The 16,197-nt window shown below is 43.6% G+C and overlaps 1 protein-coding gene across 2 annotated transcripts in view; it reads left to right on the plus strand.

Moving 5' to 3' along the window:
- arhgap23a (Rho GTPase activating protein 23a) overlaps positions 1 to 16,197 on the plus strand; it is a 114,152-nt gene that overhangs the window by 51,890 nt on the left and 46,065 nt on the right. The window contains exon 1 of one of the 2 annotated variants that reach the window (XM_034089147.2): positions 4,675 to 4,987. The exons of the other annotated variant lie outside the window; for it this stretch is intronic. Within the exon in view, the coding sequence (XP_033945038.1) occupies positions 4,934 to 4,987 (54 nt within the window). The 5' untranslated portion in view covers positions 4,675 to 4,933. Of the gene's footprint in view, positions 1 to 4,674; positions 4,988 to 16,197 lie in introns of those variants that run through there. 2 annotated transcript variants of the gene reach the window in all.

Here is a 16,197-nt window from a genome sequence, read left to right on the forward strand (position 1 = left end):
AATGGGAGCAAAAACAAAAGTGTTGCGTTTATATTTTTGTTCAGTGTATATCAATTTATATAATATAGGCGTAGCTATGTTAGTATAAGATAATAAGATGCACTTTGTTGATCCAAAATCGGGAAATTGTGTGATGACATTTTTTAAATATTATTTTTTATTTCTCCCCAATTTTCGGCGCCCCCGATGGGTTGATGCACCCTTAGCATTCGCCTATACTGCCTATGCCAAGGGCCGGCCCTGTCCGTCACCCCCCGTCCTGAACACACATGTTGTGGCCTGGTTGTGGCCGTTGTGGCACAACCAGAGGGAGCCCGCACGCTGTGGGATTACAGGGCGGAGCGCACAGATTTACAATAATACAGATGTATATCTTCCGGTAAAGGTATCCACCATAAAGACTTAATCTGCAAAGATAAGGAGCACATGTATTGTTTGTGAATTAGCCAACGTATACTGATGAACTTAAAAAAATGACCCTACCTTTCACTTATGTCATGGCCATTTCTACTGATCATAATTCCATTGTTGAGGTATACTAAAATAGATTTATACTGTGCAATTTTCCAAACTCACATTGGTTTCTCATACAGCATCTCTGTATAGCATGTGTATTCACGCTCTGTCCTAAACGGCTTGTTGGAGCTCCTGACCCCACCCCCCTCCCTGTGAATCCAGTGTGCTCCGATTGGTCAGCTCGGCAGTCTGTTCCGATTGGTCAACCACCAGAGAGGTTCCGCCCATGTCTAACACAGTACTTTTTTCGGCTCTGAGCGGAACATCAGTTTTACAATGGCGTCGGTACAGGGCCGGACTGGGACAATAAGTCAGGCCGGGAATTATACACCCAGCCAGGCCACTACAAGTTTTTTGTGCCATTTTGCTGGATTTATTTGTCAATATTTACAGCGTTGCTGCCCGTAGTGATAGCACTCTAAATCTACTTCCAAAAAATAAACATGGAGATGGGTTACTATTTAAACAAATGTGCAAATCTATTTAGGAACCTATTCATGTGAACATATTTTAAGTGGGAGTGGACCTCAAATCCTATAGGGGGGTCCGGGGGCATTCTCCCCCGGTAAGATTTTTTTTTTAAATGTTGGACTTAAAGTTGGGGTAGGTCATTTTGGAGAAACCAGCTGGAGTGCACTAGAATTTGAAAATACACAACCGGAACAAATCTGCCACTTCCTCACAGAGCCCCTCCTCCAACACACACGAACGCTCACATGACCAATGAGGGCACGAGATAAGTGTGTGCACAGATGGAAGGCTGACAGGCAGGTAGGCCATCCAGTTACTTTAGCCGGGCCGGCTCAGATGATTGGTCGTGCTTTTTACAGCGCCACGGCTTCCACAGATGATATTTTTTAATGGATTTGTTGTCAAAGCACTTCAGATATTCATTGCTATCGAGATGTTAAGAGCATTCCATGGAATATAACAAAAAGTGTATCTTGAGCCGGTTTCTCAAACTTACCTACCCCACCTTTAAATGCATCAATCTGGTTCACTTTGAGGGGGAAATAAAGAGAGAGACTACACCCACATGAAACAGAACTGTATACATTTAAATAATCATAAAATCATAATAACATGGCCATAACCAATAACATACCATATCCAATATGATAAAACATTGAAACTTGTTTATTTATTTGTTTTTGGTTCATTTATAGTTGTGAGTGTGTCTGGGCTCCTGAACCAGCCTCACCTGTCTCCCCCTTCTCCTCTTTGAGGCAGCAGCAAAGACTAGTTTTAGCTCTCAACAAGTTTTTAAAGTTTATCTTACATTTTTCACCTAGTTAACGTTTTTTTATTATTATTCATGCATATTTTACTAATCACTCTCCCTTCAAATGGAAATATGTGTTTACATGAATGGTGACCAAACCGTGAGACCCACTGAGAACTAAGTTAACTATCTAAACACTCAGCAGAGTCCTTTACCTCACCTGAGCTGTAGTTATCAGCCTCTCAGTCTGACAGGAGAGGACTCTCCTCCACCTTGTTGTTGAAACAGCTCCTTATATCCGTTAGCGCAGCTAGCTAGCGCCAGATGCAAACAACAACAATAGCCTACACGTAACCGATGCGCGCGCTTTCTCTCTTGCTCACTTGCGCCACACATACACACACACCCTCCCGAGCTTGAATGACACACAGAGACCAATCGAGGGCATTAGTGTATGGTCTGTATGAAAGTGGCCATGTGGGCAGGCCACATCATGTAGACAGCCAGTCACCCTCTGTGAGGCAGAGTCAGACCCACATTTGCGCAGCGTTGCGTTCACAATACATACATAGCAAAAATCCTCAGGCCAGCAGGCCACTTAGCAGGCCAGGCCATCGGGAAACCTCCCGGTGCTCCCGATGGCCAGTCCGGGCCTGGGTACAGCCGTATATGTTTGAACCAGAGTCCGATCCTGAAAGTGAGACAGACCAACGTGATGGACCTGATCCACAGTGGCGGTTCTAGACCAATTTGACTGGGGGGGTCAGGCTGGGGCCAGTTTTGCAGGACGAAAAAGACAGTATGAAGTAATTGCGCATAGGAAAACAATGCAATACAGTTATTGGTATTTGTTTCATTAGGGCCTGAGCACGAAGTGTACGAAGACCTATTGTAATTGGTAGAATTCTTATTCTCCATGCTCTGCAGTTTCGACATGTTTTTGAGGGTTACACGCGCACACACTCTATCTATCTCTCTCTCACACACAAACACACACAGGCACACACACACTCTCTCTCTCTCTATCTCTCACACACACACACACACACACACACACACACACACACACACACACACACACACACACACACACACACACACACACACACACACACACACACACACGCACGCACGCTCTCTCTCTCTCTCTCCATAGTTTTTGAACGGGTGGCAAAATGGTCAGATATACAACTCAATGCATTATTATGGGACGCAGTGCTGCAGTTGGTTGTCTTTGATCTCTGGACACACACACAGGTGTTATGATTGGGTGTTATGAGTAGGTGCTCAGGAATAGAAACAAACACTGACAGACTGGACTTTAACAGACTGTCTCAGCCTATTATTTTCTGTCTGATGGAGACTTCATACAGACTTCAACAGGTTCCACATATTTTATACATTATTGGTGACGTATGGTTTTAGTCGAAAAGTTTGCAGTCAAAATCTTCTGCTGCTTTCCCAAGCCTTTTTACTTTCTTTTCTCATCTTAATACAAATTAATTCACTACTACTTACATCTGATATTTAACTCAGCCTATTTTCAGCTGCAGAAACCATTCAACTAATACATTATTCAGCTATTTCAGGACATCAAGGCTATACATGTTGTTGTTTATACCTTTTTTTAAACCTTTTCTTTTAAATATTAAGCTTTTTCTGCATTTGTGTAGCTAAAAGCAGCTACCATTGAGCTAATAACATATTCAGCTTTTTCAGCTAAATTCAGTCATAAATGTTCACAGTTTACAGCATTCGCACGCATTTTCTGCAGGAAATGCATTTTCTAGTTCAAACTGTATTCCCTTCTTATCGTGTAGCCTAGACTTCTTCCTTTCATTGATACATTTAAATCACCTGACTACAACATACATACCTGCTGCAACCCTGTGCTGCTGCTTCTGCTTCTCTCTGCCTCATCCTCTATTGCTGGAGGCAGCTCCACCTCATCCGATCTCTGATATGAAAGCAATCGTGTTATGATCATTGAGCTATTGGTGTGAGTCTAACATTAGCAGTCTGCTTGTCATACATTGCTGACGATACATTTTAAGTGGCAATTTGTTGAGTCACTAGCATCAAAATCCTGCATTAGCCTCACATCGACAACAGGTGTAGACAGAACATCCAATTATCCTGAGCTAATTTTTTTTTCACCCAACTGATTAGACTATTCTTCTGCTGGCGTTGTATTGTTGTTTTCTGTCAAATTCAATACTGTAGTTCAAAACCGCGGTACCTGCTCACCATCTGTGAGCTATTTTTAGAATGCGCACGCTACGTTCGTTGTCACGTTCGCGCGCGTCCACCTGGGTAGGCTGTGTGTGTCCTTCTCCCGTGACGATAGCGGCTTGCGGTTAAAAAATTATAATAAACACATTTGAAACTGGGGAGGGGACACAAACAGACAGCAGAGCTCAGAGCAATAATACAGATTTGTTTGACTTTTTTACACTTTGTTGTTCTCCTACTTTCCTCCGCTCTTGTCTCTGATTGTGAGTGTGTGTGTGTGTGTGTGTGTGTGTGTGTGTGTGTGTGTGTGTGTGTGTGTGTGTGTGTGTGTGTGTGTGTGTGTGTGTGTGTGTGTGTGTGTGTGTGTGTGTGTGTGTGTGTGTGTGGTGCTACAGCTATATATATTTGTTTTTAAATAAAAAATAAATACAAAAACACCTTGAATTTCAGGCGGGGCGCGGGGCTCCGTTGGCAGTGCGCAGCGCCCCGCCAAGACAATGGTAGGGGAAACACTGAGTTGTACTCATGGTCATGGATGTATAATAAGGTTGTAGTACGTTGCACTCCACCCCTTAACACAGAAATGTAAAACACTTTTCCCTGAAATTCAGACCCCCACGCCTTTACTTTGAAGGCAACGGCGCCTCTTGACTTCCGGTGTCCGCCATGTGTGTTGACGGCGCTGCTGCAGTGAGTTTCCAGGCAGGCACAGAGGGTTTACTTATGTTCAACTGATGCGGTCTGGCGGAAGAAGGAGAAGATGAGGAGGGGGTGAGCGCTTTGAACTGCCCCAAACAACGGGAACAGAGTGGGGTTTTTTCGGGAGGAAGGAAGCCGGATAAGAGTTGAACCTATACGTTTGTGTTTGACCGGGGTGTGTTCCCATCATAGCTGCTCGTGTTGCCGCTCTTGCAGCAACAACTCTGCCTCTCCTGGTTGCAGCCAAACAGTCTCTGCTGTCCAATGAATGGAGTTGCCTTTTGCCTTGTTGGAATACCACCCTACTCTGAAAACAACGTAAGTATACGGACGCCGCTTTTATATTTATAATTATAAGTTACCATGCCTGGCCGTTTTTGTGTTTGGACAGGCTGAAGTGGTCAGAGAGCGTGATTTCCTAAGAGGATTAACACTAGTTTACATAGCCACTGTGTACACACACTCTCGGTGACATACTGTACAGAAACCAAGTGTTTGATCAGGGTTTTTCTGCAGCTTTTGTCCGCTATTGTTAACGGCAAATGGTGCGCAACCGAATGAATTTAGCGACTGCTTGTCAAAAATGACCCAGAGTCACATTTAACGCCCGGGTTGCTTCACTCTTTGTCCGCCCCTCGCTGCATATGGAGGCGGACAGCCTGTCAATAGAGCCCGGACGTCCCAAACAGGGATGGCTATAGGTTTGTTTCTGTTGATTTCTAGTAATCAAGTCAAATGAGTCAGTTAATAAGCTCTATATGAAGATCAACTCCTTCTTTGTCCTATTTGCTGTTATTATACTCACACTAACCAGCCATGACATAGTACTACACATGGACGGTGGATGTTTCTTAAGTGGTGATATAACAGAAGACGAAAAGATGGGGAAGTTTGCCCTTTAAGTCAATGAGCATCACAAGACTTCACAGCCAACAGAAGAAAGAAACTCCTTCATAAACCGTGCATACAACAATGGTTTGGTCCATTTAAGTCAAAAAAGATTTTGCACATCTTAACAGCTGCTTATATTCAGCAAAGATGTTGGATAAACCTGGTTTTCATATGTTTATTGTGTCTGATTATCTAAAAGTAGATTTAACGAGTCGGGTACATTACATACTACATCTGCTGACCTCGGGAATGTGTATTGAAGCACTGATGTGCCATCGTGAAGTGTGTGTGTGTGTGTGTGTGTGTGTGTGTGTGTGTGTGTGTGTGTGTGTGTGTGTGTGTGCGCGTGTGTGTCTGTGTGTGTGTGTGTGTGTGTGTGTGCGTGTCTGTGTGTGCGTGGGTGTGTGTGTGTGTGTGTGTGTGTGTGTGTGTGTGTGTGTGTGTGTGTGTGTGTGTGTGTGTGTGTGTGTGTGTGTGTGTGTGTGTGTGTGTGTGTGTGTGTAACCCCTGAGGCTCCATGTGTGATGTGGTTGTGTCAGGGAGTTGCTGAGATATTTCCTTTGGTCCTTTACTCTTGCCAGTATCTCCACTGTGTCTTTCAGTGTTGCTCTTATCGTCCTCGATTGTCACTCTTCAATATTGAACTGACAGTTAGAAAATGTCTAGATTCTTTCCCCAGTTTTCCACTACCGTTGCTCCCTTTTCATCTGTTGTGGTTGAGTGTATATCCCCTCCAGCAAGGGATAAAGCTTCCTCTTCAGTGGTCACACTTTAATTTAACCCCTCTGGTAACATTTCCTTTAAACTCGTTAAATTCACTTTTCCATTTGCACGTTTTGTAGTTAAAAACTGTCGCCGTAATGAACAAAAAGTCATTAAACAGCATTTCAAAGTTTCTCAAATCCACTAGTAGGACTCTCTCTAAACTGTTACTAGTAGTAGTATCTCTTTTTACACAAACTTCTATGCTGACCCCACTTCGCTTATCTCTCTTTCATGCCTGACCTTTGACCTCATGTCTCAGCCAACACCCAGCTTTCATGTAGCTTCCTCTCTGGATGTCTCGCTTGTCTTTGGCCACACAGAGGAGTTCTTGATGGCTGTTTTATTGTTCTGCAGATAAGTGAAAAAGCCAGAGAGATGCAAAATGACACTGTAAATAAGGCATGAAATACATGTTGTGTGTTAGTTCAGCATCTGAGCAGCAGAGAGAGGAAGGCCTGAGAGTGTCTAGCAGTTATGATGATGTCCAGTGGGAGTAGTTCAATGTTGTTAGCAGGCCTGCGCTAATGTAGCAGTGCAGGATTTGTGGGTGAGATCAATAGAGGCGGGGCAGAGGACAGGACCAGCTTTATGTCTATTGCTGCATTGTGTCACGGGATGCTGGACTATATGGATGATGGGAAACATGAGAGCGCTTTTATGAAAAATCTTGAGCAAGCCGGTCGATGTTATTTAAGCTTCTCTTTTGTCTGTGTGGCACGTATTTCCCTCTGATATTCTGCAAACTAATGCAGCATCATCCTGCCGTCCCCTGAGTGCAAACAAACATGACTTGCTCGCTATTGATGACTACTGCTCCGTTTACCATTATCCACTTATCTTATCTGTTTTCGGGATTATTCCTTTGGTCAATAACATTTTATTAAATAGTAAAAAACTAGGGATGCATGATAATTATCGGGCCGATAATTATCGGGCCTATAATTATCGGTCCGATATTAGGAATTATGACGTCATCCCGATAAACCCGATAACAGTATTAATAGCCCCGATAATATACAATATATTTTTTGGGTAAAAAAAAAGAAAAAAATACTGCGTTGTGGGTGGATTGGGATGAGGGGCGCTTGTTTTTCACTCGGCTCCTCCCGTTTTGCCAGTACTGTGGTATTAGTGGTTTAGGAAGAGGGGAGTTCTTCACAAATCCAGCGCTCCCTAATACTTCGAACCTGATCAGTCACCTGAAACATCGCCATCGCCTGAAACATCGCCATCGCTACGATGGTGTGTTAATAGCGTACGAAGACAATAATACAATACAAAGTGTGTGTGTGTGTGTGTGCACGCGCGCGCGCGTTGGAGCTATGTGCAATTCAAGGCATATGCTCGAACCGGAGCTGCCTGGAAGCTGCAATCATGTTCATGTATCCGTGCTGAGTGTGCTGACGTTTCGTACAATGTCCCACTGTCTGGCTTCCTGCATAAAGTCAAGTGCTCGGCGCAGTTGTGGCGAAATGTCGCTCCTCTGTTTTAATTTAAACAGCTCCTTATATCCGTTAGCGCAGCTAGCTAGCACCAGATGCTAACAACAACAATGCACGTAAGGTCTCTCTCTCGCTCGCTCGGGCCACACATACACACACCCTCCCGGTCCTCCAGATGGCCAGTCGGTGCCTGCCGGTGAGCGTGGAAGTGTGGTCTGCCACAAGCGGGCGGCTGGAGCGGGGCTGTCAGCATAAGCTTGTAGATGGTATTTTAAAGTCGATGCGCTCTGAAACTACGGGGCGGCCAAGGAAAAAAAAATACACATGCGTTAAAATAATTAGTGGCGTAATTTTTTTTATTATCAGTATCAGTCTTGAGAAGCAGGAAGTTATCGGTATCGGTATCGGTTTCAAAAAACCAATATCGTGCATCCCTATAAAAAAACAAAGTAATGTATTTATCATTCCAAACCTTCAGGGATCCATATTTAGTATGATAGATAACAGAGAAAAAAGTAGGTCATCTCCGTAAATTATATTTTTGATACATTTACGGTATTGCAAGAATGTTGTTGTACATGCTCTCTCTCCGGCACTGAGGAGTGTGAGGTTAAACCTGCTAATAGCTTCCTTACAGTAAAAAACTCAGCTGATCTCAGGACAACCACCTCAGAAAGTTCTCAAAGCTGAGACCAGGGGCCCCTCAAAGTCAGCAGGTCCAGGATCAGCTCCTTTTCAAAGGCAACATTAACTGCAAGTGGCTGTATGGTGCTGCAGAGGAGAACCTTACTGTGATCATTAGCAGATGGTTTCACTGCCTGGTTGGCACATAGCACAGACGATACTGCAACGCTGGGAATGTATGTGACTCCATGCTGTATACAAGTGAGTGAGGGGTCTGAACCTGAGGGGTACAGGATGAATCTGACTATTTAAAAGGCAATTGGCAGTACAAAAAACAAAACAAAAAAATCATGTTACACAATATTCTGATTTCGCTTTTCATGTTTTGCTCATACTCAGTTTCTCATGTGAAGCAACATAATTTAACCCGTTCAATTTATTCAAGAATGTAATTCATGAACAATTACTCCTTTCTTACACCACAATGAGCAACTTGATTCTGATTTAGTGAGAAAGTCATTATTATAATCCATTGTGTTCTAACAGATATGATGCAGAAGTTGTGTAACAACTAAAGTTACTCACTTTTTCAATTAACACTTTTGCCAAATTTCAAGCCAAAAAAAGCCAGCCCGGTTTGCATTGCATTGTGGGACAGGATTGCTCACAAACCCTGAAAAACCCAATAGAACAAGCACACGCAATTTATCATTTCACAGGGTTAAACGAGCAGCATTCCCAAAACATGACAGGCATTTGGAGCACACACACACACACACACACACACACACACACAGTCTTTTTTTGAGTGCATTGGGTGGAGCTCCACCGCAAACACAGAAATCACAACAGTAAAGTGTGTGTGTTACAGAGTCCCTGCAGTAGTCCGTTAATGCAATTAAAACGTCTCTCACACCGTTCCACCTCCACACCGTCACCCCTGCTGCATTCCTCCGGGCCTCAAGACGACAGCTGCACCACCGCTCAAACCTCACATCCACAATCATTAACCTGGAGAGTGTGTGTGTGTTGACACACTTATATCACACGCACGGCCAAGCACAGGTGTTCACAGATTTAGGCACTCCAGTATGTTTACATCACACTTCACGGGTCAGAGTTACAAAAACACAAAGATGCTTTCTGTTTTGGAGATCAAACTTAGAACCAGCTCCATGAAGTGTCTGATTTGTCCTTCTCTCTTTATTGTTTGTATGAAGTCGTCCTTGATGCTGTACAAACAGCGTGCAGCGGGTGAATAGTGGGCGAAGGACATCAGTCATCATTGACCTTGTTTACTGTGGCAAGAGGGGAGCGGCTGCTGCATGCGGCTCTGCAAAGCAAAGCAGGCATGTTTCTGTTGCTAATGGTTCTTTATTGATCTCTCTTCAGTTGGTCTCTGGCTCTGGAAGACTCAATGACATGACATGTTTAAGATCTCTTGTGCATAAGCTTTTACTTCCTAAAAATACAGCACGGCATATTCGTTATCTCTTGAAACTTTGGGATCCTGCCTAGATTTTAAAGTTCTGTTTTGGAATAGCTTGGCTACACGGCATGTGTACACATACGGAGCTGTCCCGTTGTTGACGTTTATTACTTTTTGTTTAGGTGACTGGGAATGTGCAGTTGATAGAAATGCATTGTGTTTCTGGAAGGGACACCAATGTGCTTGAATAAAGGAGAATGCATGCTTTCTTAGCTGTGAAATGTAAGGAGATAGGAGGAGGATACACAGGAGATTTGTATCTGAGATAAGGACTCTGATGGAAATGGCACCATTTGGGGGGGGGGGGGGGGGGGGGGGTGTTTGAATTTCGACTTCAGCCGTCCCTTATAGACACTAGGCTTGTTTGAGACGCGTTGCGGCTCGCCTCGAAAGTAGACAAGAATAGCCGATCTCAAGAGCTCGCCTGAAGTCGGACAGCTCCGAGTCGGCTTCTTCTTCTTCGCCTTCTTCTTCTTCTTCTCTCGGTTTTTTGAAAACAACTTTAAGGTGCATTACCGCCACCTCTGGAGTCGGCTTGACTCGGTTTGCATTTATAAAGAATGCACACTCGTGTTTAATCGTTAATGTCAGATATGTACTAAGTAAATACATTTGTTCCTGCTCAAGATTAGATTCAACTTTATTGTTATTGCACAGATTACAGGTACTGAGACAACGAAATGCAGTTTAGCTTCTAACCAGGTGCAACAAGCAGTGAAGTGAAAAGTAATGTACACAATAGACAGAATAAAATATAGAATGAATTGAATGATGAATAAACAGTGAGGGGTATGAATACACTAGATATACACAGCAGCCTGTGAGCAGTATGAACAGTGTGTATGAATATGCTAAGATATATAAAGTATGAAAACGGTAAGCATTGCAAGTATAGTATAAAATATATAGATATTAATTTCATGATGATAAACATTGTGGAACAATGATGAAAAATGGGAATGGATGTGGCGACGTAAAACTGACACAAAACAACAACAAACTTTTGCCGAGCCAATTGGAGAGTTTCATCAGCAGCACGGGGTAAAACCCACCAATGAGCGCTCAGCTCGAGATACCAGCGAGTCGTTTGGTCGTTTCCCATCAAGCATTTCGCTTCCGCAGCCCGTGGAGAGGAACTGCGCCGCCGCGTCGCGCCTCGCTCTTAAGGCTGCGGGCGTATTTGTCCCGCGAGATTTCAACGTCTCATGTAGGCGAGCCTCCAGAGCAAGTCGGACAAAATGATTATCCATCATGCAACGCACTAGCAAGACATTGATCGAAATTGCGCAGGTCTCAAACAAGCCTAGTGTCTTTTTTACGTTAGTGAGCCGGATCATTTGGCTCGGCTCTCTTAAAGCGCTTAAAGTTACCACAGTTTACCACGGAGCCTCAGTTTCACCGCTGCGAGGCTCTGGTGCTCGCAGCTCACGCGCGTGCTCCAATAGCACCGCTCATCGCGTCCAAATCGTGCACGTTGCGTGTCATCCTGTAGCAGGCACCGCCGATGTCGGGGAAACGATCTTCAATACTCCGAAAATAATCCCACCAGACTCCTTTGCCCCTCCAACAGAGGGATGTCCTTGTCCTTTTTCCTTTTCGTTATTTCAAGTGATAAAAACTCTTGAATTATTAATATTTTTGGACGCCCTCGTCTCGAATTCAGGGCGTCCCGAGCTGAATAAGGGCGTGAAATGACGGCAAGACGCCCCCCCCCCCCCTGGCGGAAACGCTGGCTGATGCCCATTACTGATCTAATACCATTTTATGTAAAATAAAAGGAGGCCAGAGATTAATATGGCAATAAAAGTAGTAGTAGTAAGGTTTTAGTTCACTGTGAAGCCAATCATTCTAAGCATCACAGGGTGAGTAATTGATATAAAAATATAAATGCTGTGACTGGCATTTTCCTTTCCCCTATACCTTTTATTTATTTTGATGTCTCGGTTTTCCTTTTTTTCAACATATTAGCGTCACTTTGAGTGTTCCTGTCTAGAGAAGTGTCAGATCACGGTCCTCCTCTCGTGGTGCAGGCAGCGCTGGTCCTCTGTATCTCGGCTGGATGTGTTTCATGTGGCGTCTGACTCGCAGGCACTGGGAGGTTTGTTGTGAAACAAAGCCTCTCTCAGAAACAGATGAGGGTTAATTAGATTCAGCCTGTTGATGGTCTGGTCTGCGTCAGTGCCTCTTTGTATACGTGTGCCTGCAGAGATGCTGTTGACGTGTGTTGTTCCTGTACAGGAACACATGATATGTGAGGGGCTTTGTGTTGTGTGCCGCTCTGCACAAAGCAGGAGTGAGGAGCAGGTATGGTCTTGTTCTGAAATGCAGACTTGAGTCTGTATCTGTCTGTGTGATCGGCCTGAAGGCAGCAAGAAGGGGTTTGAATCAGGGTCAAGGTTCAGAGGTGAGGGGCCCCCCTTGTCACACACTTGGCCCCCAGTAAATAGGCTAAAGAGGCAGGAGGGGACCCTGTCACTGTGTGCGTCAGGGTCCACAGGGTTAAGCAGGGGCCGGTGTTTAACTGATCTCCATTCAGAGGATCTAATCCTGCATCTTATTTAGTCTTTCTCGCGTCTAGATATCAAATGTGGACATTTTTTCTCAGAGTTCTCATCGTGTTTACATTTTTGCGAAGAGGCCCGGACGATAAGATTGTGTGCAGAAATCTGAATGCTGCACTGTGTCTCACTCAATCAGCTTTTCAGGCTTTTTACGAACAACAGGGACTGCACTGGAATGTGAGAGACAGAGAAGGAGGGGGTACGGAGGGGAAAAAGGGAAGAAGATAACAACATATAGTGAATCCTGATGAGTCAGGGGGGGGGAATGATGCCAGTGTGACAGCCAAAACACAATGAAGCAATGGAAAGTGAAGACGAACAATCCTCTTGCGGAACAGCCGCCAATTTCTCCCTGCTGTCGTGGCACAGGCGTGTGTTTACTGACATGCTGATCTCGGATGTTAAACTGATGGGTGATTTCATGTTCATAAAACATATATGTTGTGTTATTAAATATTATGCTATACAGTACTTTTGACTTCTTTAAGGTCCCATGTCTTGGCCATTTCTGCGGATCATAATTCCATTATTGAGGTCTACTAGAATAGATTTACATTGTTCAATGTTCCAAAATCACATTGGTTTCTCATACAGCATCTCTGTATAGTATGTGTATTCACTCTCTGTCCTAAACGCCTTCTTGGAGCTCCTCCAAGAAGGCGGATTGGTCCATTTGGTCCAGAGTGACGTCAACCTGCCCCGGAAGAAAAAAACGGGGCGTTCTGGGCAGCAAAGACACGTATTTTCTGTGTTAGAGTTTTACTCGCTACTAGGGGTGTAACGGTTCACAAACATTTCGGTTCGGTACGTACCTCGGTTTTTTGGTCACGGTTCGGTTCGGTACGTTTTCGGTACAGCAGAATTTTTTTTCACAAAACAAAACATATATATATATTTTTTATTATTATTAAACTGTGAATATTCACTCAAATAAATACAAAATATAATCAAATGAACATTAAGGTGCAGCATTTCGATGAACTGAAATTATCTGTATTTGAACTGAACTGTACATAAGGATATTTGGCGATATTTGGCGTTTGTAATAGCTTTGGCTCGGTCTGAACTTTTTGCGAGTGGTGGAGGCTTAAATGCTAGTGGGAGTTGGGTTTGCACTTCAGTCTTTTTTCTTTTGGTACCGGTGATATTCACGTTCGGGTGATGCCTTTTCAAGAGTGTGCAAGTTTGATGTATTACCAGCCGCGTAACCAATTTTAGTTGAACAATGCCGACAAACAGCTTTGGTTCGGTCCACCTGTCTTTGTCCGTCATCCTTGTACGTAACTGCGAAACCAAAATGTTCCCAAACCGGAGACTTCAATGATGCTGGAGGATTTTCGAGCTCAACTTTATCTGCGTTCGCCATTAATTTTCGACAGTTCCTCAAATTACTGACTAAATTTGAACGCATCCCTCTGACCAGCTCTCATAGCATGCCCTCTCATCCAATGAAATGACTTGCTCGCTCTATGACGCGATGAGCCCAATGGGAGGAAATTACTCTGAATGCTGCGACGCAGCACCTGAGATTACTTCCAAGAAGTTGTTCACGTTCTCAATTTTTTACGTTTAACGTTATATTCGTTCGGTACACTTCGGTACACATGTGTACCGTACCGAATAATTTCGGTACGGGTACGTGTACCGTTACACCCCTACTCGCTACAGGGTGTACTTTGAGAGTTTGTGAGTTTGCAGACCGTTTTTAAATACAGAAAGGGCTACATAACACACAAGGGGTTGGGTAATAACCAGAAAAGCATATGATGGGACCTTTAAATGAAGATATTACTTGATCTTCTATTATGAAATTAGAGTTATGCAGTTAGAAAAGTGTATAATCCACTAGTTCGAGAATGATCACAACATGTTCTGGTTTTGTAGCTCAGCTCAGGAAGTCATTAATCAACAGAAGATGAGTTCTGGCGATGTTTGCTCACTGTACGTAACTTTCTCTGGGGTTGTTTGTGGCCGTCGGCCAGCTAACGTCCGTCAGAGCCATTCCATCGGGGTTAGTGAGCTGACACACTGACCCCTGTCTGTACTTCCTAAAGAACCTGGGCAACAGTTTGTCCACAGTCTTGGAGGGAAGGAGAGGGAGGTTGTTTTGACAGTCTGGCAAAATCACGGGATAGAGATTATGGGGAAGCTAATGAGAGCTGTGGATGCTGGGAAGAGATGGGGCACTGAGGCTTTCCTGATGCCTGCTGATCTGTTTACATGCTCACTGAGACACTCTGAAAAAAAGAAAAGAATGTGGTCTCTCAGTATTGTACACAAGTTGCAGCTTCGAAGGAATTGTTTGACGTTTTGAGAGATAACTTTTATCTATTTTTTGCCAGCTCCAAGTGCATATCTGTACGCTAAATATGAAGCTAGAGCCAACACATTATTAGTTTCTTTAAACGCTATCTTGGGCCTCCAAAGCACCTCTAATTTGATTAATTAACACGTTACATCCTGCTTGTTTAATATTATCAACTGCCAAGTTTAGCAATTGTGTTGTTGTTGTGATTTCTTGATGAAGCACAGTGACTTTCAGTCTTCTTGTCACTGTCAGGAACTATCATAACATACGTGAAAAGTAAGGTATCGAGGTTATGTTAAAAATTGAATGTGAAATGAATGTCCTTCACAATGCTAGGTTTTTCCTGCTGAGTTCTGCATTTAAATACTGCATTAAGCTTACAAAATACACAAAGTGGTTTTGATACCTAGTTTCAGCCAGGATATTCACACATGTAAATGTGCTCCAATCCTTTGCTTGGAATCTATTTGCATTTCACAGCATCAAAGGGTTCCCTGTTTGATTACAACTTGGCAGTAAGCTCCTCTTTAATTCAGATTTAAAAAAACTGGGTAGGTGCTGGGGGTTTCTCTTTTTTATACCCTAACATTTCCAAATTGCGAGCTTTCTGTGAATCTTAGAATCTTGTTTTTTCATTTCCTGTGAGTAATTGCTGTCCTGCTTTGCTCCCTCTCTGTTACCTTCTTTGGTCATCTTCTTGCGGGAAACTCCTGTTTAGAATTGCAGTTGTTACTGTCAAGTTTTATCTTATTATGTCACCGTAGACATTTTCATTTTTACCTGTTTTTATCATGGTTTTCTGAGTCTAAATGCCATCTTTAGAGCAGGAGTGTTTCATACACTACGATTGTGTGCCATAAAAGGTTTGTTTCGGTATGATTCTTGTATATCCACTGCTTTCTTCTCAGTTTACAGAATGTAAACTAATGGGACGGTATGTTTCTGTTAGCATTCCTCTTTGTTTTAAGCAGTGCCAGTGAGTCTTTCATCTGAATAACAGAGTGAAACCATGTGTGTGTGCGACTCATGTCAACAGTCCCAGTCCTCTGCTGTCCTCCCACTGGGCGGCCAAAACAGAGAGGCAACTGAGACCCAGTCCCCCTCGAGGTCTAACCCTTTTTTCTGGGGTGGAACAAGTCATGACACCGACAGTGGACAGTTCATTTCTGCGGGGTGAGTTTTAGACTCTGAGATTTTACCAACCCTGCATTAAAAGGCGGCTAACCCAGAGTGACACATGCTAAAGATGTAGAAGCATCAGCATATGGATGTCATCAACACGTTTAATATCATTGAATGCACAGACACCAGCAGCACTTTTTCCTCTAGAGATGTCCTTCTCTGCAGCCAGGCTTTCTAGTCTGCATCGAGTCAACAGGAAGAAGCAGGCAGATGACACGATAGGGTAATTCTCCTGTATTCAAAACATGCCAGGCGGTATCTGTATA

The sequence above is a fragment of the Pseudochaenichthys georgianus genome, chromosome 8 (assembly GCF_902827115.2).
Source record: "Pseudochaenichthys georgianus chromosome 8, fPseGeo1.2, whole genome shotgun sequence".
NCBI classification, from domain to species: Eukaryota; Metazoa; Chordata; class Actinopteri; order Perciformes; family Channichthyidae; genus Pseudochaenichthys; species Pseudochaenichthys georgianus.